The sequence below is a fragment of the Bemisia tabaci genome, chromosome 2 (genome assembly GCF_918797505.1).
Source record: "Bemisia tabaci chromosome 2, PGI_BMITA_v3".
In the NCBI taxonomy this organism is placed as follows: Eukaryota; Metazoa; Arthropoda; class Insecta; order Hemiptera; family Aleyrodidae; genus Bemisia; species Bemisia tabaci.
The window spans coordinates 77,371,530-77,396,565 of record NC_092794.1 but is presented as its reverse complement, the minus strand read 5'-3'; the positions used below and the strand labels follow the sequence as shown (position 1 = coordinate 77,396,565).

At 42.0% G+C, this 25,036-nt stretch overlaps 1 protein-coding gene across 3 annotated transcripts in view; it reads left to right on the top strand.

Annotated features, from left to right (window-relative positions):
* Nep1 (M13 family metallopeptidase neprilysin 1) overlaps positions 1-13,558 on the top strand; it is a 150,480-nt gene extending 136,922 nt beyond the window's left edge. For all 3 annotated transcript variants that reach the window (XM_019052753.2, XM_072296341.1, XM_072296342.1), the window contains 2 exons: positions 10,546-10,742; positions 12,963-13,558. In XM_019052753.2, coding sequence (XP_018908298.2) covers positions 10,546-10,742; positions 12,963-13,235 — 470 coding nt within the window. In that variant the 3' untranslated portion in view covers positions 13,236-13,558. The remainder of the gene's footprint in view (positions 1-10,545; positions 10,743-12,962) is intronic.
* The last annotated feature ends 11,478 nt before the right edge of the window (positions 13,559-25,036 follow it).

The window sequence follows — 25,036 nt, the reverse complement described above, 5'->3', positions numbered from 1 at the left end:
ATTTCGTAGATCGCACGATTTTCGATGAAGAGTTGGTAGCAATCCATTTACGGAGAACAGAGGTCGTCATAGATAGACCAATGATTGTTGGTTTTTCAATCTTAGATCTGAGTAAAGTACACATGTATCAATTCCACTATAATCACATGCTTAAGAAGTACAATCCTGACCAAGTTCAACTTCTCTATATGGATACGGACTCGTTCATTTACGAGTTGACTACACCGAACGTCTACGATGATATGATGACAGATCTACACTTGTGCGACACCTCCAACTTCCCAGAAGGTCATCAATGTCGCAGCGCGACAAACCGTAAAGTAATGGGTAGTTTTAAGGATGAAACGGGGGGAACACCCATTGCTGAGTTTGTCGCGCTGCGACCTAAAATGTATGCATATCGTTTCAGCAACGGGGAAACAGAGAAAAGGGCAAAAGGAATATCAACAGCAGTGGTAAGATCGCTAAACTTTGTCAATTTTCTCACAGTATTAAAGGATCCTGAATCGAGAATGAGCGCCTCGATGCGTAGGATTGGGGCGCGGAGACATCAACTATACTCATTTGAAAGTACAAAAAGAACCCTCTCCGGCTTAGACGACAAACGTTGTATTTTAGAAGACGGTGTTAGCACTGTTCCTTGGGGTCATTGTGACATGGACGACGATCTTTGCATGGTGGATGAAAGTTGCGGAGCCGAGACCGAGTTGAGAAAAATCCTCGCGGTTAAACAACCTCGTATAAATAGTATAAGTAATTCTGGAGAACCATCAGTTAAGAAACCTCGAATTTGAAAATAGGAACAGTGTTCACTCCGTCCTCTAGAATATATCGTTTGTCATCGAGTCCGGGTAGAGTTGAAAAAAATCCTCGCTGTTAAACAACCTCGTATAAATAGTATGAATAATTCTGGAGAACCGTCAGTTAAGAAACCTTGAATTTGAAAAAATAGTAAAAGTGTAACTAACGGAACGAACAAATGATGGCTTGTCTCGATGTACAAGGTTTTTGGAGCCAAGGAAATTTCATCGTCAAAGAGTTTGGTCTTGTGGATATGAAGTGTACTGAAACTGAACTCTATTTATTCAAACCTCCGTTCCCGAGCAGCATGTTGAGCGCTAAAGACGTTGTGACAAACAACTGGTTAACACGCAATTATCATCACTTGGAATGGGAAAGCGGGTTTCTCGAGTACGATGAATTCACTTCAAAAATGAATCGCATCGGGAACCGCTACGATGTACTTTATGTTAAAGGTGAACAAAAACGAAATTTCATTAAGGGTTTCGTGCCGGAAAAATGTATCGTTGTAAATTTGGACACTAAAGATTGTCCGTCCTTGCGACTATTGGCTCGTTGGTCGACAGCATATACGTGTCCTTTAGTACATCCATTCTGCGCTATGTCGAACGCATTCCGATTGTGTATGTGGAAGTCGGAATCTTTTTATCGTGATTATTTCAAAGATGAAATCATGCAAGAGCAGGAGAAGATTATAGTGGCAGACGAACAAAGGAATCATCCCGATAATAATAAAGGAGTAGTAGATGAAAAGTCAGATTGAACGAACCGAAATATAGCAGACAGATAAAGTGAAATCATCCGTGCTTAATATAGCAGACAAATTTTCGAATCAACCCGACTTAATATATATATATATATATATAGCACACGAAAAGTGGAATCATTCGCAGACGAATTATCGAACCGAAATATAGCAGTCGAAAATTGAAATCATCCGTGCTTAATATAGCAAACAACTTGTTTCACTCGAAATATATAGCGCACGAAAATTTGAATAGTCCGTACCTTGAAAGAACTGACGACATGGAAGTTTTCAACAATTCAATCTTGATCGTCAACGCTAAAGAGCTGACTGTAAACGCCCGCTACAAGATGAACAAACTCATCAAAATACCAACCAAGTACGGGATCACCGTTGCCGCCGATATCATCTTCGAAAATCATCATCGTCTCCTCTTCCTACCTTCGCACATTACGAACCGTTTGACGGACGATGCAATTCAGGATATCAACGCTGGATCCTTCGATCTCATCTACGAAGGCCCGATCGGAAGAACATATAAATTCGCAACGTTGCAGCTTGATTTATATTGTATGTATTATTGTATTCTTTTGTAAATGATGTAATGGATGAAAAAAAAATAAGTAAATAAATAAAATAAAAAAAATGAAAAAAATAAACATGTTATTTTTTTTTTTTAAATTTTTGCTTAAGATCAATCCAATTGCCTCACGGTTCCGTGCAGTAGTTCGTACGAATACTTCACAGGCGTGATCAGAATCACTTGGGCTGTAGTGTTGGCCGGGAAATTCTCTTTTACCACAACGGTCAACGTGATATCTACCGGAGCTGTTTTTAGATCTTCACCTTGAACGCATTTGATGACAAAAATCGCGCGATCTTTGAAATGTTCTTACAACATAGCTGGCTCGCAGAGTTTCTCACCTTTCCAGTAGTCTCTCATAAAATCGGTGTAGTTCAGATAGGCGTGATGATAATCCATACTCGAGAAATCGTAGATCGTATCAACTTGAGGAAACCGACGCTCACCGATTTGAACGCTGACCGAGCGCACATTTACATGGTCGAAACGAGAGGAATCCTTCAGGTGATTGTCCCGTCGATCCGTTTGAAATACTAACACCACGAATTTGGGCTTGTGCCTGCTGGTTGTTCTTACGCTCCATTTGAACGTCTTGGTCGGAAAAATCCCCGGGATGTCGTGCGATTCCCAATTCATGTAACCGAAACTCATCTTGTCGTTCTTCTTCATCTTGAGCAAGATTTGTTTTTCCAGTTCCAATGTGAATTTAACGACGGGAATCTCCCAATAGATTTCGATTATTTTAAATTTGATGGTGTAACCGTCCGCGGTCGCCGCGTCGGTGATATAATATGCGTTCTTATCCGTACCACTGCGCACTAGGATCAACTCTTGCGAGCATCGGACTAGAACGTCTTTGAAATGTACTGCGAATCCGCTGAGTGTAGACAACGGTACGATTGCGGAGAAAGTTTGATTCGCCGTTGTGTAATCCCATTCGGTCCATGAATGAGCCATGTCACAAAACCCGGCAGTTGCGAGTCCCGCGGTTTCCGCTTTAGTGTATGTGAGATAAGTTTTCACGGTCGATGTCACTCCGACACACTGCATGCTGTCGACTTCCGTCCCGTTCACTTTATACTGCATACGGTCGAACATGTACTGGATATAATTGTTAGCCAACTTGAATGGAGGTTTTGTAGCATCTGCGGCGGCTCCAGGATTTTTCTCGAGTTTCACTTCTACACACATGAAGATCCTCGAATCTTGAGGCACGGTGATCAGACCGTGGGTATCGGGGGTGAACCGGATCGAATCGTTGTTTCCACGCCCTTCGTCGACCGGACCGAAACGGATGTATTCGTATTCGATGATCTCTTGTCGCCAAGCTTCCATTTTGTTCTTATTCCGGATTTTTCACCACGAATCCGAGTTGTGTGAGAGCTCTCTTGGAATATTCGCTCAAAGTTTTCCTCTGCTGCTGCTGTTGTTGTTGTTGACAACTAGTTCGTGGATTATAAATCAATACTATTATATGCGAGAGAATTTAGGAACGTATCGTCGTTCTGGATCCTTCGTTTACCCATAAGTTACCGGTCTCACGTGCAGTCGCACTGTCACTTCTTCACCACCGAAATTGATCGCTCTTCCTTGTTGGTCTACTCTATTAACGAGCAAACGTTGGATCTTATTACCCAAGACCGGGTAGTAATGAATCGTCGACGGTTGCTCTACCATTTTGAATCCTGGTTCGATATCGGGAGCAAACGCATAAATGTGATGTTCGCGCACCCCGTTCACGTATCCACCGTCGGCGATGCTGCATTCGATGCATATCATGTTTACAGGTGAGATGTTGACGCGATAGTCAGCTTCGTGCCATTCGTCCGGTGCCAAGAGACGCTTTCCGAATCCGAGCACCTTACGTAAAGTGCCGGGTCTGCGGAAATCGATCCAGTACTTGGATTTGATGCTTACTTTAAGCGTAGCGTTGTTCGCTTTGAGTTTGATAGCTTCCGCTCCGCCAAGATCTCCCTGCAAGTATTCTTGTACACCCTCGATCTCGTAGGCTCCGATCGGGAACGAAATTCCAGAGTAATTCTCTTCAGGGCACTCGGAGTAGAAAAGCAGTCTGTTCGTTATGTCGATGTTCGGGATTGAATAATAAGTTACAAAACCCGTCAGACCGATCTCGCAAGGACCGAACAACTCGAGAGGTCTAGGCAGTGCAAACTCGAAAACGTTGCTCCTCCCCGTCAACATGAACGTGTGACATCTTTTCTGAGTTTCCATATTCGGGTTTCGAGAATCCTATATATTCCTGGTTTGTACGAGCCATTCTAAACATCGTTTCCCGCAGACGCTCGAGTTGAAATTTTGTTCGCTATCATAATTGTATCCTATTGTCTCGTCGTCGTTGAGCTACCGCGTGAGCGTAAAATGTATCGCGTAATTTCAACGGGTGGTGGTAAATCACCGAAGCTGTCGTAGTACATAGCGTTGCCGCTCTTTGAAATCCGGTATGCTGTCCAATGTGTACCGGCTCCATCGCTTCGGTCCAGATTGATGATATCGCACTCGGGACGTTTGGGTTTCTCGGTCGCCAATTCATCGATCATGAACACACCGCGGAAATGCGGGATTCGTAATTGTTCTGTCGCAGCGATCCTCAACTCAAAATCCGTCATCGCTCGGCGCGGTAGCTCACGGATCAGTTTAAATTCTTTCGGTAAGGTCTCAAGTAAAGTCCGTAACCTTTACGGTACGGTCGCAAGTACAATCCTTCACCGAGGTGTACGTTCTTCTTCAAAGATCCGTCGATGACCGTCTTGATCATTTTCGCTACCGGTGTGATTGTTCGCGCGGCCAGACCGATACTCGTCAGGAGATTCTTCACTCCGGCTCCCGTCTTCGGGATAGCCAAGATTCGCTCCGCCGGTTTCTTCTTCTTCGTTTTCTACACCCCGGCACCCATCTTTGGGAGAGCCAAGATTCGTTCGATCGACCGCTCCACCGGTTTCGTCTTCTTCTTCGACGCTCTCTTCTTCTGCCTCTTCTTCTTGGGTTTCGGTTTTTCCGCTGCCACCGTCTTGCTTAGACCCATTCCGAGTTTGGCTTTGAGTTTCATAGCGTTCGTTACGGCGTATGCTGCCGCTCTTTCACCCAACGATGAGTCGGACGCTTTCACACGTTCCCAAGCTCTGTCCGCAAGTATGATCTCGGCTTTGTTCCTCTCGGTGGTGTCTTTGGTCTTACTGTAAGCGATGTCGTGGGACTTGCAAGCTTCGTCGAGCGGATTCATACCCGGATCTGCACGTTTCAATCGTTCTGCGAGGCGAGTGCCCGGTCCGCAGTACCTGTAGTCGCCCGGTAAATGTAGTTCGAACGGTAGTGAATTTATCAACGAGTTTAACAGTCCACGTCCTCGATTGGTTTTGCTGCAAGTTGATGTTCTTCTCGGTGACATACTCTGACGAAAATGTCCATACTATTTATACGGAGAAGTAAAAAAAAAAAATAACTGTCCGATAAAATAGGGAACGAATACGATGCGACTCGTCAAGCAAAGAAAGTCACTGCGAATCCGGAACCTCGACAAACGGAAGAAGCAAAATGAAAACCGACGAAAACGACGACGACACAGTGGACTGTTACCGGATAGTATCCGTTGCATTGTCGTTGGACCGTCCAACTGCGGTAAAACAAACGTGATGGTTTGCTTGCTACAACATCCGAACGGTTTGAAGTTCCGCAACGTGTACTTGTACTCCAAGACACCGTTCCAACCCAAGTACGAAGAACTGCGTCAGATATTCGACGGAATCGACGGTCTCGGATACATCGTCTATTCGGACACGGCCGAGATTGTTCCACCAAACGATGCCGCCACAGACTCGGTCTTCATTTTCGATGATGTCGCTTGTGACAAACAAAATGCGTTGCGGGAATATTTCAGTATGGGAAGACACAGCTCGGTCGACAGTTTCTACTTGTGTCAAACGTATTCTCGCATACCGAAACAATTGATTTGCGATAACGCTAACCTGCTCGTAGTTTTCAAACAGGACAATACAAACTTGCGACACATCTACGACGATCACGTCAACACAGATTTCACGTTCGAAGATTTCAGGCACATCTGCTCGGTGTGCTGGCAGGACAAGTACGGGTTTTTAGTCATCGATAAAGATAGTAATAAGAACGAGGGAAGGTACCGGAAAGGCTTCGATACTTTTATTGGACAAGATGGATAACTTATCGTTGTCGACGATCGCTCAGAAATACGGTAGTATCGATAAAATCCGTCAAGATATCAAACGGAAGTTAAATACCATTCACACCGGAGAGGCGGACGCTCAGGTGACGTTGAAGAAAGTTTTCAAACCGTTTACAGATCCGCTCGCAGCGTTGCAGAAAACTGTGTCGTCAACTCCCGGACTTGTCGCTGCTCCTCAGGAGAAGAAAACCAAGATCGAACCTTCAAAATCTGAAACGAAAGATGGAACAACGTTTGTTGATAGTTTATTTGCTTCGTTCGGATCACCGAAAAATTTGAATAATGATGATGATGATGATGATGATTCAAAGAAAGATGATGATGATGATGATGATGAATCGTTCCAAGATGCAACGGGTAAAGCACAAACAACGAGTCGCACTGAAGATGACGATGTCGATTCTCGAAACACAATCACTGCCCCGCACGTACAGTTCTACTTGGACGATCTCGAAAAACAACCGAAACAGTCCAATACCACGTATGGTGTGCGGAAAGCGATCAATGGAAACTATCTTATCGGAAACCGAACCATAAGTTTCGATTCGGACGGACGACTAATCTTGGACGGTGGCGATGAGGTGTTCGAACCGACACCCGGGTTCTTGGAGCTCATTTTTAAGAAACATCCGCGTAATTACACAGCAGATGATCGTGCTAATTTCCAACGAGTAGTTACGCTCACCAATGCGCATTGGAGGAATCATCATCCACACGGTAGACCCAACTCGAACCGCAGTCAAAAATACCGCGATATCATCAAACCTTTGTTCGCTACATCTACTCCGAGATCCACGAGGAAGTCATCGCGTAAAAAATTGAAGAAAGGCTCCGGTATCAAAATTCACCGTGCGAAACGGGAACTCGTCTATTGGGACGATCCGAACGAATTGGTCCAACGTCTCGTTTTACTTGTAGCTTCGAAACAAGCTGGTCACACCGATCACGATCGTGAAATTCTGAGTATCGTTGAAGAGCTTCGCGAAGCGGATTACATCCACTAAATATAGGATCCGCACAAAAATGAGTCACACCGACCGGTTTGGAAGATCGAAAGGGACTTACGTTCGCAACACGAAGCAAGGTCTCAAAGGAGACGGTTTCTTACTGGATCCCGACGGGAATTATCTCGTATCCAACAAACGGATCCGACAACTGCAAGATCCCGAAGAGGATACCGACGCCGTGAACAAACAATGGACAGACTCGAGGTGGACGGAAGCTATGAATTTAGCACAGCTTTGTTTGGAGAGAATGGAAGAATACAAAAGTATCACGCAACGACTCGAGACGAAATTATCACGACTGGAAAATAGAATCAGTCAACTAGAGGTTGTGAATCGAATGAAAGGAAAATAGTGTTGAGATGAGCCACACGGACGGTTATGGCCGATCGAAATTCCGCCGCGCTCCAAAAGGTGACGGATTCTCACTGGATTCCGACGGAAATTATATTGTATCGAACAAACGGATTCATCAAGTGCAAGATCCCAAAAGCGATGAGGATGCGGTGAACAAACAATGGTCCGAACGGAAGTGGAAGGAAGCCATGAAATTAGCTCAACACTGTCTGGAGCGTATCCACCAACTTCAGCAATCTTACAATCGTCTGGTTAAAATAGTAGCAACGAAACAGCATTTGAATCGAGAAAGCGGACGAAGACGACGTCGACGGTAATTATCATGTCGACCGAAAAACGTGGGATCGTCGAGGAGCTACATAAACCTGCACGACGGAACTATCCGCGTCGTAAAGTACGGATTCTCGGATTGTTCGATTTATGGCAAGCCGATCTCGTCGAGATGCAACCGTACGCCTCGGTCAACAAAGGATACAGATATCACCTCACCGTCATCGACGCGTGCTCGAGAAAGGCGTGGGCCGAACCGCTCAAATCGAAAACGGCCGCGGATGTTACTTATGCTCTGCAACGCGTTCTCAAAGCAGCCGGAAAGTCACCGAAACATTTACAAGTCGATATGGGCTCGGAATTCTACAACTCCAAATGTCAGGCATTGATGAAGCGTCACCAGATCAATATATACAGCTCGTACTCGACAACCAAAGCCTCCATTGTCGAGCGATTCAATCGAACGCTCAAAACGAAGATGTGGAAAGAGTTCAGCGCGCAAGGATCGTACAAGTGGGTAGATCTTTTACCGAAACTCATCCGTGAATATAACGAGAGCGTTCATCGCACCATCGGGATGAAACCAATCGATGTCACCGAAAAGGATGTACCGATGATCCTGCAAAAGCTTCGTGGGCCGCCGCTGAGTAAAATTGAAAAGAGACGTCTGGCCAGACGAAAACTGAATGTCGGTGATCACGTCCGGATCTCGAGACTCAAAGCCATGTTCGAGAAAGGATACACACCGAATTGGAGCAGGGAAATTTTCAAGATTGTCAGCGTCAATCCGACCGTTCCGATCACGTACGATCTGAAAGACGCGCACGATACGATCATCAAAGGAAAATTCTACCGCGAAGAACTCCAACCCACCAACTATAAAGATACGTTCCTGGTGGAGAAAATTCTGCGTCGCAAGAAAAACCAGGCCTTTGTCAAATGGTTGGGTCTGGACGCGAGTCACAACAGTTGGATTGATAGTAAGGATTTTGTATAAATAATATGCAATGCGTTTGCGTTTTCGAAACGTGTTTGCGTTTTCTAAACATGTTTGCGTTTTCTAAACGTGTTTGCGTTTTCGAAACGTGTTTGCGTTTTCTAAACGTGTTTGCGTTTTCTAAACGTGTTTGCGTTTTCTAAACGTGTTTGCGTTTTCGAAACGTGTTTGCGTTTTCGAAACGCGAACTGTTTTTAAACTGTAAATATCCAATAAAAAAAAAAAAAAATAATAAAAATTTTTTAATTTATCAAACTGAACATAGCAATATCCATTCCCAGTCGCTCATCCCAAAACACAAAGTTCCCTTCACGCATCTTCAAGCGCACACTAGTAAAAAAATTAAAATTACCGAATCAGACCCTATTCTCCAGTCTCCGATACCAGGCCCATACTGTAAAATACGGTCTTTCGAAACCGAAAATTTTACAAGTCCGAAATCTCGAAAACGAAAAGTCATATTGAAATTTGGCCCGTACAGTTTTCCGATCTTCGATAATGGAAAAAAATCGCATCGGTCCGCAACGGATCGGAGGATGATGATTTTCCGAAAAATTTTCAATTTTACCGAATCAGACTCTAATCTACAGTATCAGATACCAGGCCCATACTGCAAGATACGGTCTTCCGAAACCAAAAAATTTTGCAAGTCCAAAAATCCGAATTTTTTGCACAATCTGGCAACAGTGTACGGAAAAAATCAACTAATTTCTCGCCCCATCTGGCAACACTGTAAAATTTCATGTTGCAAAATTTCACCACTAAATAAATCATTTATTTACGTTCCCCGTTCGGCAACGCTGCTGCGCCATCTTGAAAAATACACCATTGCATAACCCGCAAAATGAAGGGGCAACATTACACTATTGCATAACCCGCATATTGAAGGGGCAACATGCAATACTTTCATTTTACAGCGTTGCCATATTGAACAATAATCCCCATACAACACTGTAATTTAATTCGTATTTTTCTGCACAATTTGGCTAAAAACTTTTGCGCTCAAATCCCCATTTTCTCCCTACTCACAAGGCCTCATATGTATAGGTACGGCACTTTCTTCCAATTTTCAATCCAGCTTCTCAGAGCATCAGGTAGCTAAACTTGGGTTATCCTTTATATTCAGCCTCTATTTTGATCGGAAAAACCATTAATATCTCTTAAGGCCATTTTTTTAAATTACAGTGAATTCTCACTGGACAGGTGTTACGAAACTTCAGATTTTCACGCAACACCGTCTTGATGGGATGGCGAGTGATTTTTGGCTTAAGGTCCTTGGCTTTAGGATGGAAGTTAGGATTGCATTTTGAGGAGTTGTCTACTTTCTGGCAATGTATAATGGCTTTAATTTTAGGGTATAATTGGCGGAAAATTAGAGTTTCTACCTACCCTCAATTTAACCTGATGGCTACATGGAAATGACAATTAGTAGCGCTTAAAACTGTCTATTCAATTTTGGTACCCTCGTATTTATCTAACAATGCTGGATGTATATCAGCGAACTCTCCACATTGTGCAATCTACAATTCTCAACAACAAACGGTCGTTGAACGTAATTTGGTTGTTTTGCAGGACGACAATTTGACAAAGATGGAAACATGCAGGAGTGGTGGAACAATGCAACAATTAGAGCTTTCCGAGAGCAAACACAGTGTATTATTGATCAGTACTCGCGGTATAAGTTGGACGAGGTCGATCTGTTCCTGAACGGAAGAATGACTCAAGGAGAAAATATAGCTGACAACGGTGGATTGAAACAGTCATTCAGGGTGAGAATCAATACGACCCAATGTAACATTTAGGAAAAAGAGTGATACAATAACTTCGACTTACCTGTCACTTGAATTGCAGAGGTCTCAATGTAAGTGTCCCAAGAAATCTCACACCCGGGCAAGATCAATGACTTATAAAAATTACAAGGTTCTTGCATATACAGATTAAAACATGGAACTTTCAAGGGCCGATCTTTCAGCCTTTAGGGTTTCAAATTAGAGGTTGTATTTCCGGAAAAGTCATGGTTTTTAAAGCCCTCCTAGAGGAATTAGATTTTTGGGGTCTGTATCTTCACATATTGCATCTCCTTAAGACAAACATCCGTCCCCGAAAGTTTTATGCTTTATTCCGGAAATGCACAATACTAATTTTTATAACGGAATACGTACCCATTTTTGTTGCTTCACACTGATTGCGTTCTTGTATTTTACAGTAGGTATTTGTTTATAGGGACCTAGGTACAAGGCAGTTAAATATTTACTTGATATGAGTAGCTGTGTAGTAATCACACATGGCTGTCCGCTGTCATCAATTTATTTCTTTTCATGTAAAAACAGTTTAATTTTATTTTTGATTGAGTTTTCCTCGCCAGAGTGGGGCTTGAAAGTTTTCTCTTTTTTCTCTCTTTTTTCCACCTGCCCACAAGAAAATTATGCAACTAATTTTTTTAGAAAAACTAAAAATGTCCTCAAAAAACTTGTTTCTAAATTAAGTACCTGTACAACTTACGTTTAGAATTTGAGATTAATTCTGCTAGACCCTTATTCGTAAATTTGAAAAAGTACGCAAAAAAAACTGGCATTTATGAGGACAAAGTTACTTTAAAGCAATAATTTACTATAGTTTTTCTAAAAATAGAGTGGACGGCTGTAAGGACCAGAGTCCTCCAGTCGCATTCCGACCGTGTCCCAAAAATGGGCACCCTCTGACTTTTACTTGGTATTTTAAAAATTCTTGAACCCCTCTTTTCGAAGCTTGTGGTGCACTTCTCGTTTTAAAGGACGCAAACCATCACCCCATTCTAGAATCATAAGTGCTTCTGGGTATAGGTGACTGTGAAGTCTGTTTTCGTAAGAGTTATACATCTTGGTTATGTAGTCCTCTACTAAATTGATAGGTATTGAGGTCAGTGCGAATATCTGCATACATTCATCTAATACCAACAAGTTTCAGCTATACTCCTTACAATTTTCATCTGGACAACTTCAATCTTATCCATTTGTGTTGGCTGTGCAGCTCCACAGCTGGCAGCCGTAACACCTAACCAGCTTTATGACTTGTAAAGGAGCCGTTTCAAATGTTAGGATAATAGTTCCAGACAGTAATTGTTAAACAGAGTATAAGAAGCGCAAGTCGTGCTCTGAGAATTTCAACTGAATATTCTCCCTCTTAGGTAGATGATATCAGTTTTCATAATTTCTCCACTTTCCAATACTGTGACTTTTTTACTTTTTCTCGACTTCAAATCTGAATTCCCAGGACTTTCCCCAATTCTTGGACGCAACACTCCCTCAGATTTTTCTCTTATTAACTACGCTGATTTTTACCTGACTCTTGACGACACTTCCACTTTTAGAGATTTAACTCCCAGAGAGAGGCGCTAGGAAGACAGTTTGCACTCTCTCAAATGACACTGGCTGAAGTTTGGTGAGCGCTACTCACAAAATCTCCTAACTTTCCAAGTAGATTTTCTAACTTTTCTAGATAGCTATGACTTCCCAGACTTTCCAAACCTCCGGAAATCCTGAAGAAATGAGTGAACTTAAAGTAAAGGTCCACATAAGCGCAACAATTCACTGTTATTTCTGCAACTTTCCTACAGTCGCACACTACTATCTTACACTCCACGATTGAAGATTGACAAGTCCACAACCCCAAGCTTCCATTGACTCAACTAGATAATCCTGTTCTTCTTCTGTTCAATGGAATAAGGATCCAAACATCCACCTCACACCTAAGTATCTAAAATTCCCCTTTTCTCCCTTCGAATGAAAGCCTGGAATAAATCTTTAATGGGTCTCAAATTTTGGACGTTAACCAGAAATAATTTTGATTCCATGACTGCCACTGAATCCTTCCATGTATTGGTGCCTCATAGAGAGATTTGTGACCAAATGCTATTTATGGATAGTTTTTCTCAAATATGAATGTTGGAGGTATGATTTTCCATACGTTTATCCAGGTAATGTTTTATATTTTTTTTTTATATCTTACAGGCTTATCGGAAGTGGGTGAAAACTCATGGGGAAGAAAAACTGTTACCCGGCCTGAATATGACCCATGACCAGTTATTTTTCCTCAACTATGCGCAAATCTGGTGTGGCACAAACCGGCCAGAGGATGCTCTCACTAAGATAAGGTCGTCTGTTCACTCACCTGGTCGTCTTCGAGTCCTCGGTCCACTTTCCAATTCGGTTGACTTTGCTCGTGCCTACAATTGCCCGCCTGGGTCCCCTATGAACCCCACGTCCAAATGTTCAGTCTGGTGAACCTTTACTTGGGGCCATCAGGTCCTTAGCGTACACAAACGTAAAAACCATGCAGTTGATTATTTGAACTTTATTGAACTATCGCCAAAAAGGGCCCCACTTTTTTTCGATGTTACCTATCGGATATTTTCCAACAGAATTCTGTTATCATCGTGCAATATTAGTAAAAACACTCCTTTAAACCCTTATATCATAAAACAACTGAATTGGGAAACTGTTTATCAACTCAAGAATCTTCGCAAGTTTGGTCCAATAGGAATCAACTTATCTGTATCAGCTACTCCAAAAATTATCTATCCATCAATGATAAAAATTAGAAAGTGTGTTTGGCCTAAATGAATCGGCTCATGCAAAAACCGCTAATGTCCATTTTCTCTAATTTTGAGAGGACCGCAAAAAACTGTAGAAGCCTTTTAAATGCGGATTTAAAAAATTTTCAGAAGTTAATTATTACAGGAGAGGATTGTAGAAAAGAATCCCTAACAGTTTCTAGCTCCTTCTGTCTGGGACGGAATAATTAAAAAGAAAAGACTCTGGACATTAGCGGTTTTCGCATGATTCCTGAAAATCTCCGAGTTTTGGAGCCGTTTGATGAAAATTAATTCTAAAGATATTAAAACGGTAGATTATCATTCAAATAAAGTTGAAAAACTGAAATTCTTGACAATTGCGGCACTTAAAGCAAGTTTCATCAAGAAACTACGAGCAATAAACTGGACATTAGCGGTTTTCGCATGATTTGTGCGCGAACGGTCCTAAAACATCAAAAACGCATATGTTTAAGTATGCCTACCGGGCTAAATAAGGTCATCCTAACGTATTTTGAGGCGCTGAATTCGAATATGACCTCCGTTTTATTCAATCACCCTCCGATTTTCCGGAAAAACCGATTTTACTCGGAAAAATGGCCATTTTTGGGCATTTTCGGTGTATTTCCTATTGTTATCCCCTGCAGAATGTAGGTAAAACTTTTCGTAGCTACGAGATTCACGTTGGCCGATGTCCTTTTGACTGCCAAATCCGGAAATGACCTTAATTTTCCCGTTCACTTCTCAGTTTTCCGGGAAAGCAACTTTTTCCCGGGAAAATGAGCAAATTCGACGTATATATGTCGTGCATGAAATTTATTTTTATAAATTTTCCTGGACCCGTGACTGTATGTTGCCTCTGTATTTTGAGCTGCTGAATCCGAATACGACGTCGGTTTCTTTCTATCACACTTCAGATTTCCGGTAAAGCCGATTTTTCCGAGCCTAAAATTGTGTATCGTAAAAGCTTCGCCGGACTCGAAGTGTATTCGAAATTCATTTTAAAAATGTCTCCGATGTGTGATACATCGATTCCTTTGTGTATTGAACTGTTGAATTCAAAAATGATCTCAGATTTCTCCGATCACCCATCATTTTTCCGGAAAAGTCGCTTTTCCTTAGAAAACGCTCTTTTCGGGTATTTTTGCGGGAAGATTTTCCTGCTCTAAGGAGTTTCAGAAATTCTCCGGTGGGTGATATCAAATTTCTAAGGTCATATTTGGGGTTTTCAGCTCAAGTTACATGTAAAACGATGTATCACACATGCGGAAAATGTTTTGAATTTCCCTGGAAGAGGAAACAGTTCGGAAAAGCTTTTGGCCGGGAAAAACTGGGCCAAGAGTCCGGAAAAATCGGACCTTCTCGAAAACGGGGGCTTGTCAAAGATGAGTGAAGGTCAAATTCGAGTTCAGTGCTTCTTAATACAGCAAGAGAGACCAAAAAAGGATCTCGGAAAATTTCTGAAACTCCTCAGAGCAGGAAAATCATCCCGCAAGAATACCCGAAAAGAGCGTTTTCTTAGGAAAAGCGACTTTTCCGGAAAAATGATAAGTGATCGGAGAAATCTGAGATCATTTTTGAATTCAACAGTTCAATACACAAAGGAATCGATGTATCACACATCGGAGACATTTTTAAAATGAATTTCGAATACACTTCGAGTCCGGCGAAGCTTTTACGATACACAATTTTAGGCTCGGAAAAATCGGCTTTACCGGAAATCTGAAGTGTGATAGAAAGAAACCGAGGTCATATTCGGATTCAGCAGCTCAAAATACAGAGGCAACATACTATCACGGGTCCAGGAAAATGTATAAAAATAAATTTCATGCACGACATATATACGTCGAATTTGCTAAAATAAAACGGAGGTCATATTCGGATTCAGCGCCTCAAAATACATTAAGATCACCTTACGTCATCCAGGAGACACTTTTTTCTTTTGGTGTGTTGTACTGTTTTATGAGGCATATATCGGAGGATGGACATTAGCGTTTTCGCATGATTCGGACCACGGCCCCCCCTGAAAAGGGGTTCAAACCCAAGGAACCAACATTTTCACCACATTAATGAGTGTGTCTAACCTCCGAGAGTATTTTAACCAAAAAATCTCAAAATTGAAAAAAATGGACATTAGCGGTTTTCGAACGAACCGATTCAAATGGCAACCTCCCAGAGGAGTTATACTTTAATTTTAACCTAGAAAACACCATCACTGGCCAAAAACAAGTCAACGATGAATTTGTCCAACATCCCGTCATAAGTTTTACTGATACAACGCGAAAAAATAAGGTTAACACGTTGACTGCCACGCCGGTCGTATCAACCGGCCTCGAAGGGTTCTGCCGGGGCCACGCCGGTCGTTTCGACGGGGACCCGCTCGCTCGCATTACCAGGCTACTGAGAGGCCAGCGACCGGCAGAGCCGTCCATACGCTTATGGCTCACGACCGGCATGGCCCCAGTAAGAGAATGCACTACTGAATTTTTTTTTTTTTTTTTTTTTTTTTTTTTTTTTTTTGGGGGGGGGGATTTTTTATTTTTTTCATTTTCATGGATCTTTTTCTTTATTATCTTTATTTATTAGTACAATACAATTACAATAGTGTTGTTTTCTTTGCTTAATATTAGTTACAAACCTTAGAAATTGTACGCATTTTGAAAAATAAATAAAAAAAGGGGAATAACAATTGGGGGGGGGGGGGGGCGGATTTTTTCTCTTTCAACTTTAATTTTCTTTTTCGCTATTTTTTTTTGTTTTAAATTAGAATATAATTACAATCGTTGGATTTGTACCTCAATATTAATGTTAGACCTTTAAAATTTGGCACAACTTGAAAAATAAATTTTAAAAAAAGGGGGAACAATTTTTTAGGAGGGGGGGAGGTAGGGGTAAGTAAAAGGTAAAATACAGGGTGTTCGAAAAGTCTCCTCCCCCCCCTTTAACTTTTGACCTAATTGAGGTAGAGATTTGAAACTTGGAGGGTGTTCCTAGATCAAACGGAACTACTTTTTGAACCCCCCTCCCCCCAATTTTGGGGGCCCCCACTTGGGGGGGGGGGTTACGGACCCTAACTTTTTTTTCAAATGGGAGACCCCCTTTGTGATACCTCGTTCGAAAGAGCTTTAAAAAAGAAATTTTTTCGCGCAAACCCGAAGTCATTTTCTCAAACCGTTTCAAAATGGCGGCCGGTCAAAGTTCAAAATGGCCGAAAATCGGCAGCTCTGCTATTTGCACATGGATTTGCTTGAAACTCGGCATATGGAGGTATTTTGGCACGAGAAAAACGAATTTGACGTTAGATTTTTAAAAAAACCCTAATTTTTCAAAATGGCCGCCGATTAAAGTTCAAAATGGTCAACAATTGGCAACCTCGACTTTTTGCCGATGGATTCGCCTGAAACTCGGTGTTAGGGGGTATCTGGATTTGTCTCCTACCCAGTTTTACCAGTAATTCCATGGCGTTCAAGGTTGTAGGTTGACTGCGCGCGAGTCACGCAACGTTGCCGATTATCAAGGAACACACGACCGGCCGGACGACCGGCGGCTTCAGGCTGAAAGAATATGACGAAGGTTTGTGAAGTTTAGGTTTGATATAGTCAATTCTCAAAAAAATACCAAAAAGAAAAGGCTATGGCGCCGGGGGAAATAAGTACCTACCTAAAACACCGTGGCAGTCAACGTGTTAACCGATGATGAAGATAAAAGATATGTATTTTCCTTTGATTTTACATCGCAAATCGTGCGATAGGCACGCATTTTTAGCACTAGGGAGCTGGATAAAAAATCGCCTTCATATCCATATGATCTAAGTATGGTTATTTATTTGACATAATTGACGGCTGAAATGACAGGCAACCTGCAGGGTGGCGCGAAGAAAAGGTGCCTTTTGGCATAAAATGGACGAGGAAAAAATCCTGGCTCCTTGGCTTTCATCGAAACATGGAGCTCGAATTTTCGAAATCCCAAATTTTCGATTTTACTTACCATGTTTTTCGTCTAATTGTGAGATAATTGCTTGATGATTGAAAACACACAACTGACACGTGTTATATATGTTAACATGGGTAATTTAAGTCAGAAAATCGATTTTTGTGGTCGAAAATCGATATGTCGATTTCAAATATCGATTTGTGCGATATTTTGTCCCAGAAAGCGGTTTTTTGTGTATATCCCAAGAAATTTCGATTTATTAATACAAGCCTTCAATAAATCGAAATTTTGAAATCATAATATATATTCCTCGTGAAGAAATACATAGAGTGACAGATGCACACCTGCATAAAGTACGTAGAAATGTCGACAACTAAGGTACGATTTATACAAGTTTGCAGACTGAATTTGGTGATCCGTCATTCCATGCGAAATCATCCACGGACTGTTGCTTGTCCGACCCCTTGTTAATCTATCCAGTAGAAGCCCAAAAACCATTCGCTCAACTTATTTGGACAAAATATCTAAAAAAACTTACATCTGAAATCGATATATCGATTTTTCGACCACAAAAATCGATTTTCTCACTGAAGTTACCTATGTAAATTTGTATAGTACGTGACAGTTGCGTCTTTTCAATCATCTAGAAATTATCTCACAATAAGACAAAAAACACGGTGGGTAAAGTCGAAAATTTGGGATTTTGAAAATTCGAGTTCCCTGTTTTCGATGAAAGCGTTGTCCCAAGGAACTAGGATTTTTTCCTAGTCCAGTTGATGCCAAAAGGCACCTTTCTTTTGCTACCCGTCATCGGATTTCGAAAAAAATGTTTTTTCGAACCACCACCCTAAGGCTACCTACCTACTTTCCTCATTTCGGTCCTCCTTAGATCACTCTTATGTCGATTTGTCCATCAATTTGTCTTGGTATGTTAAAATAATGTTGTAAAAACGCCAATTCTTCCTGAGAGTTGCTCGGGTTTTATGAAGTACTTAAATTTAGTTAGATACATTTTGACAAGCCCATCTTACATCATTTCTACCACAATCAGAGACATCAGTTTTAGTGCAGCCCTCAAAACTTTACCTACTTAACCCTTAACAACACAGAAGGACAACTGTTGTTCTGTGTGCAATTGAATATTTCCCCTTCAACCAGACCGCTGTATCAGTAGGTATGTCAAGGAAAATATTTTATAGTTATTGAGAACACTTGGCAAAAACTTTTTTAAGAACATCACCGGCAGCAATTTACACAAAAAGCACTGAAGTGTAGAATTATTTACAACTGATTTCGGTGCTCCAGGAATGCAACGATCTAAGACCTTGTCCACACGAGTTCGAGGAACTTCGGGCAAACTTACTCCAGGATCTTGTTATAACTTATCTATAACTTGAACCTGGAGCCCCGAGTTAGTGGAACTAATTCGTCCAAACTGCGATCATGTGGGCAAGGCCTGAAGTGCAGACCCCAAACCGCTGACAACTAAAAAGTTGCCATTGCGAAAGCAGGTTGCATCGGAACGGATCAGGATATTGAGATGTGGTTACATAACGTTTTTTTACTTACTTTAGGATCATTTCTGAAGAAAGCTCAGTTGCTCTGTGGGACAGACCTACATTTCGCATGTTTATTAAATCAGCAATTATTTCCTACAACTGTGCCAGGCAACGTGGCCAAAGCATTTCTGATGAACTCCCCTAGAAATATCATTGCCCAAGTGCCACGCCTTCCAAAAATCTTGTAATAAGATTGTAGAAAAATTGCAATTTTATCAGTTAAAAAAATGCAATTAATTTGCGCTAATAGTTGCAATAAAATTCCGACTTTATTGCAATTTTAATATGTAGTAAAAGTTGAAGTTAAATTGTACAAATTTGTTGTAATACTTTCCATTAAAAAAATTGCAATGACATTGCATAAAAAATCGGAATAAAATCGTAACATATCCATTTTACACCTGCTGCCTACCTTGCCACTTTTTTCAATTAAGCAGAATATTATAAATAATACAGTCCGAGCCAAATAAGTTTCCAGACTTCTAAAGTGTGACAGAAGCCCTGTCATCTTGATTCTTGTGCTTACTTTCGATGCTGTACTGAAGTAAGTATTTACTTTCAATGCTAAACTGTGGATCGTATCTATTTACTTCAATACGAAACTGGAGACAGCTGACTTTCTGTCACACTCTAAAAAGTGGGTGAACTTATTTATCGTGTTCTCTAGCATTACCTTTTTTAAAATCATTTTCATTCATGATGGTACTTAAATATGGAATGCACGTAGATGAACGTATTCGGTCAAAATATTGTTTCTGCTAGATTTATTTATATATTTACTTATTGTTATTATTTGTTTTAATTTTCAATTTAGGTTATCTATGAACATGTATGAAAGGATAATACGGAAGCTCTTCCGATGAATGTAAGTTAACATTCTCATAATGTATTTTTCTACATTCTGAATATCTCTAAAATTGCTTACTTAAAACTATCAACTCTGCAATAGCAACATTGCAAAAAAGGAAGGTGCAAATGCAAAAACATCCTGACTGATACAGGTGTACCACCTTACCTAAGAGAGTACCAATTTGATTAATGGCAACATCATTGAAGTCACGTTTGGCAAGAAAAACCGAATAATAATAAAATGTAGCAATGAACTTTCTCATGTTTTCACATGACTGACAGCTTTTCCTGTAGTAATTCGAAATTCACTTAGCCAGTGATATGCCTTGACTAGTCACAGGATTGGTATGCCATCACCTGAAGTCAAATTATTCTTGTCGAAAATTCGACTTGGAGGACAGATGCTTAACTCAAATTTCTGCTGAAGTTGAACTCAAGCTTAGGCCTGCCGCCATTCGACTTAAAGAAGGTTAACTACATATAATGATAGTAAAAATAAAAGAAAAGAACATTGATATTCTGGATCAGGAACCGAGAGCGCACTTGAGAGCAAAGCGAAGAGTAACTCTTTCAGTGGGTCCCCAAAATGCCTTTAGGGTCGGTTGGGATAGTTCCGGACGATTTTGACGCTTGAAACCGAATTTGTACACCGACCTTTGGTTTGGACCAGTCAAACTGATCGAATTCAACATTTTTTTGAATCAGCCAGCTCCTCATATTGTGGAGAGCTAGTTGAGCTAGTTTTTGTTGAAAAAAAAGTTGTCAAAATTTTTTGGTGAATTATTATGTAGCTTCCCGATTTACCCCGTTGCATACGGAAGTACCCCACCCGCAATGGGGTAATTCCGGATGTGCATCATGGAGGTCGTAATATTGAGGTTAGAGAATTTTCGCGCTAGTAGGGAGAAAATGGGGATCTTGCCAGGTAAAAAATCCAATAAAAATCGTACAGCGTTGCATGATGGTGCAGAAAAATACGAATTAAATTACAGTGTTGTATAGGGATTATTATTCAATATGGCAACGCTGTAAAGTAAAAGTATTGCATGTTACCCCTTCAATAATGGGGTTATGCAATAGTGTAATGTAGCCCCTTCAATCTGCGGTTTATGCAATGGTGTATTTTTCAAGATGGCGCAGCAGCGTTGCCGGACGGTGGACATAAATAAATTATTTATTGGTGAAATTTTGCAACATCGCATTTTACAGTGTTGCCAGATGGGGCAAGAAATTAGTTAATTTTTTGATACAGTGTTGCCAGATTGTGCAAAAAATTCGGATTTTCGGACTTGTAAAAATTTTCGGTTTCGGAAGACCGTATCTTACAATATGGGCCTGGTATCGGAGACTGGAGAATAGGGTCTGATTCGGTAATTTACATTTTTTTTTAGCGCTTGGAGATGCGTACGGGAACCTTGCGACTGGGATTGGATATTGCAATGTTCAGATTGATGAATCAAAAATTTTTTTGGGTATTTACAGTTACAGTTTAAAACAGTTCGCGTTGCATACTATTTATACGAAATTCTTACTATCGGTCCAACTGTTGTGACTCGCATCCAGACCCAACGATTTGACAAAGGCCTGGTTTTTCTTGCGACGCAGAATTTTCTCCACCAGGAACGTATCCTTATAGTTGGTGGGTTGGAGTTCTTCGCGGTAAAATTTTCCTTTGATGATCGTATCGTGCGCGTCTTTCAGATCGTACGTGATCGGAACGGTCGGATTGACGCTGACAATCTTGAAAATTTCCCTGCTCCAATTCGGCGTGTATCCTTTCTCGAACATGGCTTTGAGTCTCGAGATCCGGACGTGATCACCGACTTTCAGTTTTCGTCTGCAAGAGGTCTCTTCTCGCTTCTACTCAGCGGCTGCCCACGAAGCGTTTGCAGGATCATCGGTACGTCCTTTTCGGGCACATCAATTGGTTTCATCGACTTGTAAATGTTTCGGTGACTTTCCGGCTGATTTGAGAACGCGTTGCATGGCATAAGTGACATCCGTGGCCGTTTTCGATTTGAGCGGTTCGGCCCACGCCTTTTTCGAGCACGCGTCGATGACGGTGAGGAGATATCTGTATCCTTTGTTGACCGAGGCGTACGGTTGCATCTCGACGAGATCGGCTTGCCATAAATCGAACAATCCGAGAATCCGTACTTTACGACGCGGATAGTTCCGTCGTGCAGGTTTATGTAGCTCCTCGACGATCCCACGTTTTTCGGTCGACATGATAATTACCGTCGACGTCGTCGTCGTCCGCCCTCTCGATTCAAATGCTGTTTCGATGCTACTATTTTAACCAGACGATTGTAAGATTGTTGAAGTTGGTGGATACGCTCCAGACAGTGTTGACCTAATTTCATAGCTTCATTCCACTTCCGTTCGGACCATTGTTTGTTCACCGCATCCTCATCGCTTTCGGGATCTTGCACTTGACGAATCCGTTTGTTCGATACGATATAATTACCGTCGGAATCCAGTGAGAATCCGTCACCTTTTGGACCGCGGCGGAATTTCGATCGGCCAAAACCGTCCGTGTGACTCATGTCAACACTATTTTCCTTTCATTCGATTCACAACCTCTAGTTGACTGATTCTGTTTTCCAGTCGTGATAATTTCGTCTCGATTCGTTGCGCGATACTTTTGTATCCTTCCATTTTCTCCAAACAAAGCTGTGTCGAATTCATAGCTTCCGTCCACCTCGAGTCTGTCCATTGTTTGTTCACGGCGTCGGTATCCTCTTCGGGATCTTGCAGTTGTCGGATCCGTTTGTTGGATACAAGATAATTCCCGTCGGGATCCAGTAAGAAACCGTCTCCTTTGAGACCTTGCTTCGTGTTGCGAACGTAAGTCCCTTTCGATCTTCCAAACCGGTCGGTGTGACTCATTTTTGTGCGGATCCTATATTTAGTGGATGTAAACCGCTTCGCGAAGCTCCTCGACGATACTCAGAATTTCACGATCGTGATCGGTGTGACCAGCTTGTTTCGAAGCTACAAGTAAAACGAGACGTTGGACCAATTCGTTCGGATCGTCCCAATAGACGAGTTCCCGTTTCGCACGGTGAATTTTCATACCGGAGCCTTTCTTCAGTTTTTTACGCGATGACTTCCTCGTTGATCTCGGAGTCGATGTAGCGAACAAAGGTTTGATGATATCGCGGTATTTTTGACTGCGGTTCGAGTTGGGTCTACCGTGTGGATGATGATCCCTTCGATGCGCATTGGTGAGCGTAACTACTCGTTGGAATTTAGCGCCATCATCTGCTGTGTAATTACGCGGATGTTTCTTAAAAAGGAGCTCCAAGAACCCGGGTGTCGGTTCGAACACCTCATCGCTACCGTCCAAGATTAGTCGTCCGTCCGAATCGAAACTTATGGTTCGGTTTCCGATGAGAAAGTTTCCGTTGATCGCTTTTCGCACACCATACGCGGGATCGGATTGTTTCGGATGTTTTTCCAGATCGTCCAAGTAGAACTGTACGTTCGGGGTAGTGATCGTGTCTCGAGAATCGACGTCGTCGTCTTCCGTGCGACCCGTTGTTTGTTCTTTATCCGTTGCGTCTTGGAACGATTCATCATCATCATCATCATCATCCTCCTCCTCGTTTGAGTCGTTATCATCATCATCACCATTGTTCATATTTTTCGGTGATCCGAACGAAGCAAATAAACTATCAACAAACATCGTTTTATCTTTCGTTTCCGATTTTGAAGGTTCGATCTTGGTTTTCTTTTCCTGTGGAGCAGCATCAAGTGCGGGTGTTGACGACGAGACAGTTTTCTGCAACGCTGCGAGCGGATCTGTCAACGGTTTGAAAACTTTCTTCAACGTCACCTGAGCGTCCGCCTCTCCGGTGCGAATGGTATTTAACTTCCGTTTGATATCTTGACGATTTTTATCGATACTACCGTATTTCTGAGCGATCGTCGACAACGATAAGTTATCCATCTTGTACAATATACGTATCGAAACCTTTCCGGTACCTTCCCTCGTTCTTAATACTATCTTTATCGATGACTAAAAACCCGTACTTGTCCTGCCAGCACACCGAGCAGATATGTCTGAAATCTTCGAACGTGAAATCTGTGTTGACGTGATCGTCGTAGATGTGTCGCAAATTTGTATTGTCCTGTTTGAAAACTACGAGCAGGTTAGCGTTATCGCAAATCAATTGTTTCGGTATGCGAGAATAAGTTTGACACAAGTAGAAACTATCGACCGAGCTGTGCCTTCCCATACTGAAATAATCCCGCATCGCATTTTGTTTGTCACAGGCGACATCATCGAAAATAAAGACCGAGTCTGATGCGGCATCGTTTGGTGGAACAATCTTGGCCGTGTCCGAATAGACGTTGTATCCGAGACCGTCGATTCCGTCGAATATCTGACGCAGTTCTTCGTACTTGGGTTGGAACGGTGTCTTGGAGTACAAGTACACGTTGCGGAACTTCAATCCGTTCGGATGTTGTAGCAAGCAAACCATCACGTTTGTTTTACCGCAGTTGGACGGTCCGGCGACAATGCAACGGATACTATCCGGTAACAGTTCACTGTGTCGTCGTCGTTGTCGTCGGTTTTCATTTTGCTTCTTCCGTTTGTCGAGGTTCGGGAATCGCAATGACTTTCTTTGCTTGACGAGTCGCATCGTATTCGTTCCCTATTTTATCGGACAGTTATTTTTTTTTTCTTCTCCGTATAAATAGTATGGACATTTTCGTCAGAGTATGTCACCGAGAAGATTATCAACTTGCAGCAAAACCAATCGAGGACGTGGACTGTTAAACTCGTTGATAGATTCACTACCGTTCGAACTACACTTACCGGGCGACTACAGGTACTGCGGACCGGGCACTCGCCTCGCAGAACGATTGAAACGCGGAGATCCGGGTATAAATCCGCTCGACGAAGCTTGCAAGTCCCACGACATCGCTTAGAGTAAGACCAAAGACACCACCGAGAGGAACAAAGCCGATCTCGTACTTGCGGACAGAGCTTGGGAACGTGTGAAAGCGTCCGACTCATCGTTGGGTGAAAGAGCGGCAGCATACGCCGTAACGAACGCTATGAAACTCAAAGCCAAACTCGGAATGGGACTAAACAAGACGGTGGCAGCGAAAAAACCGAAACCTAAGAAGAAGAAGAGAGCGT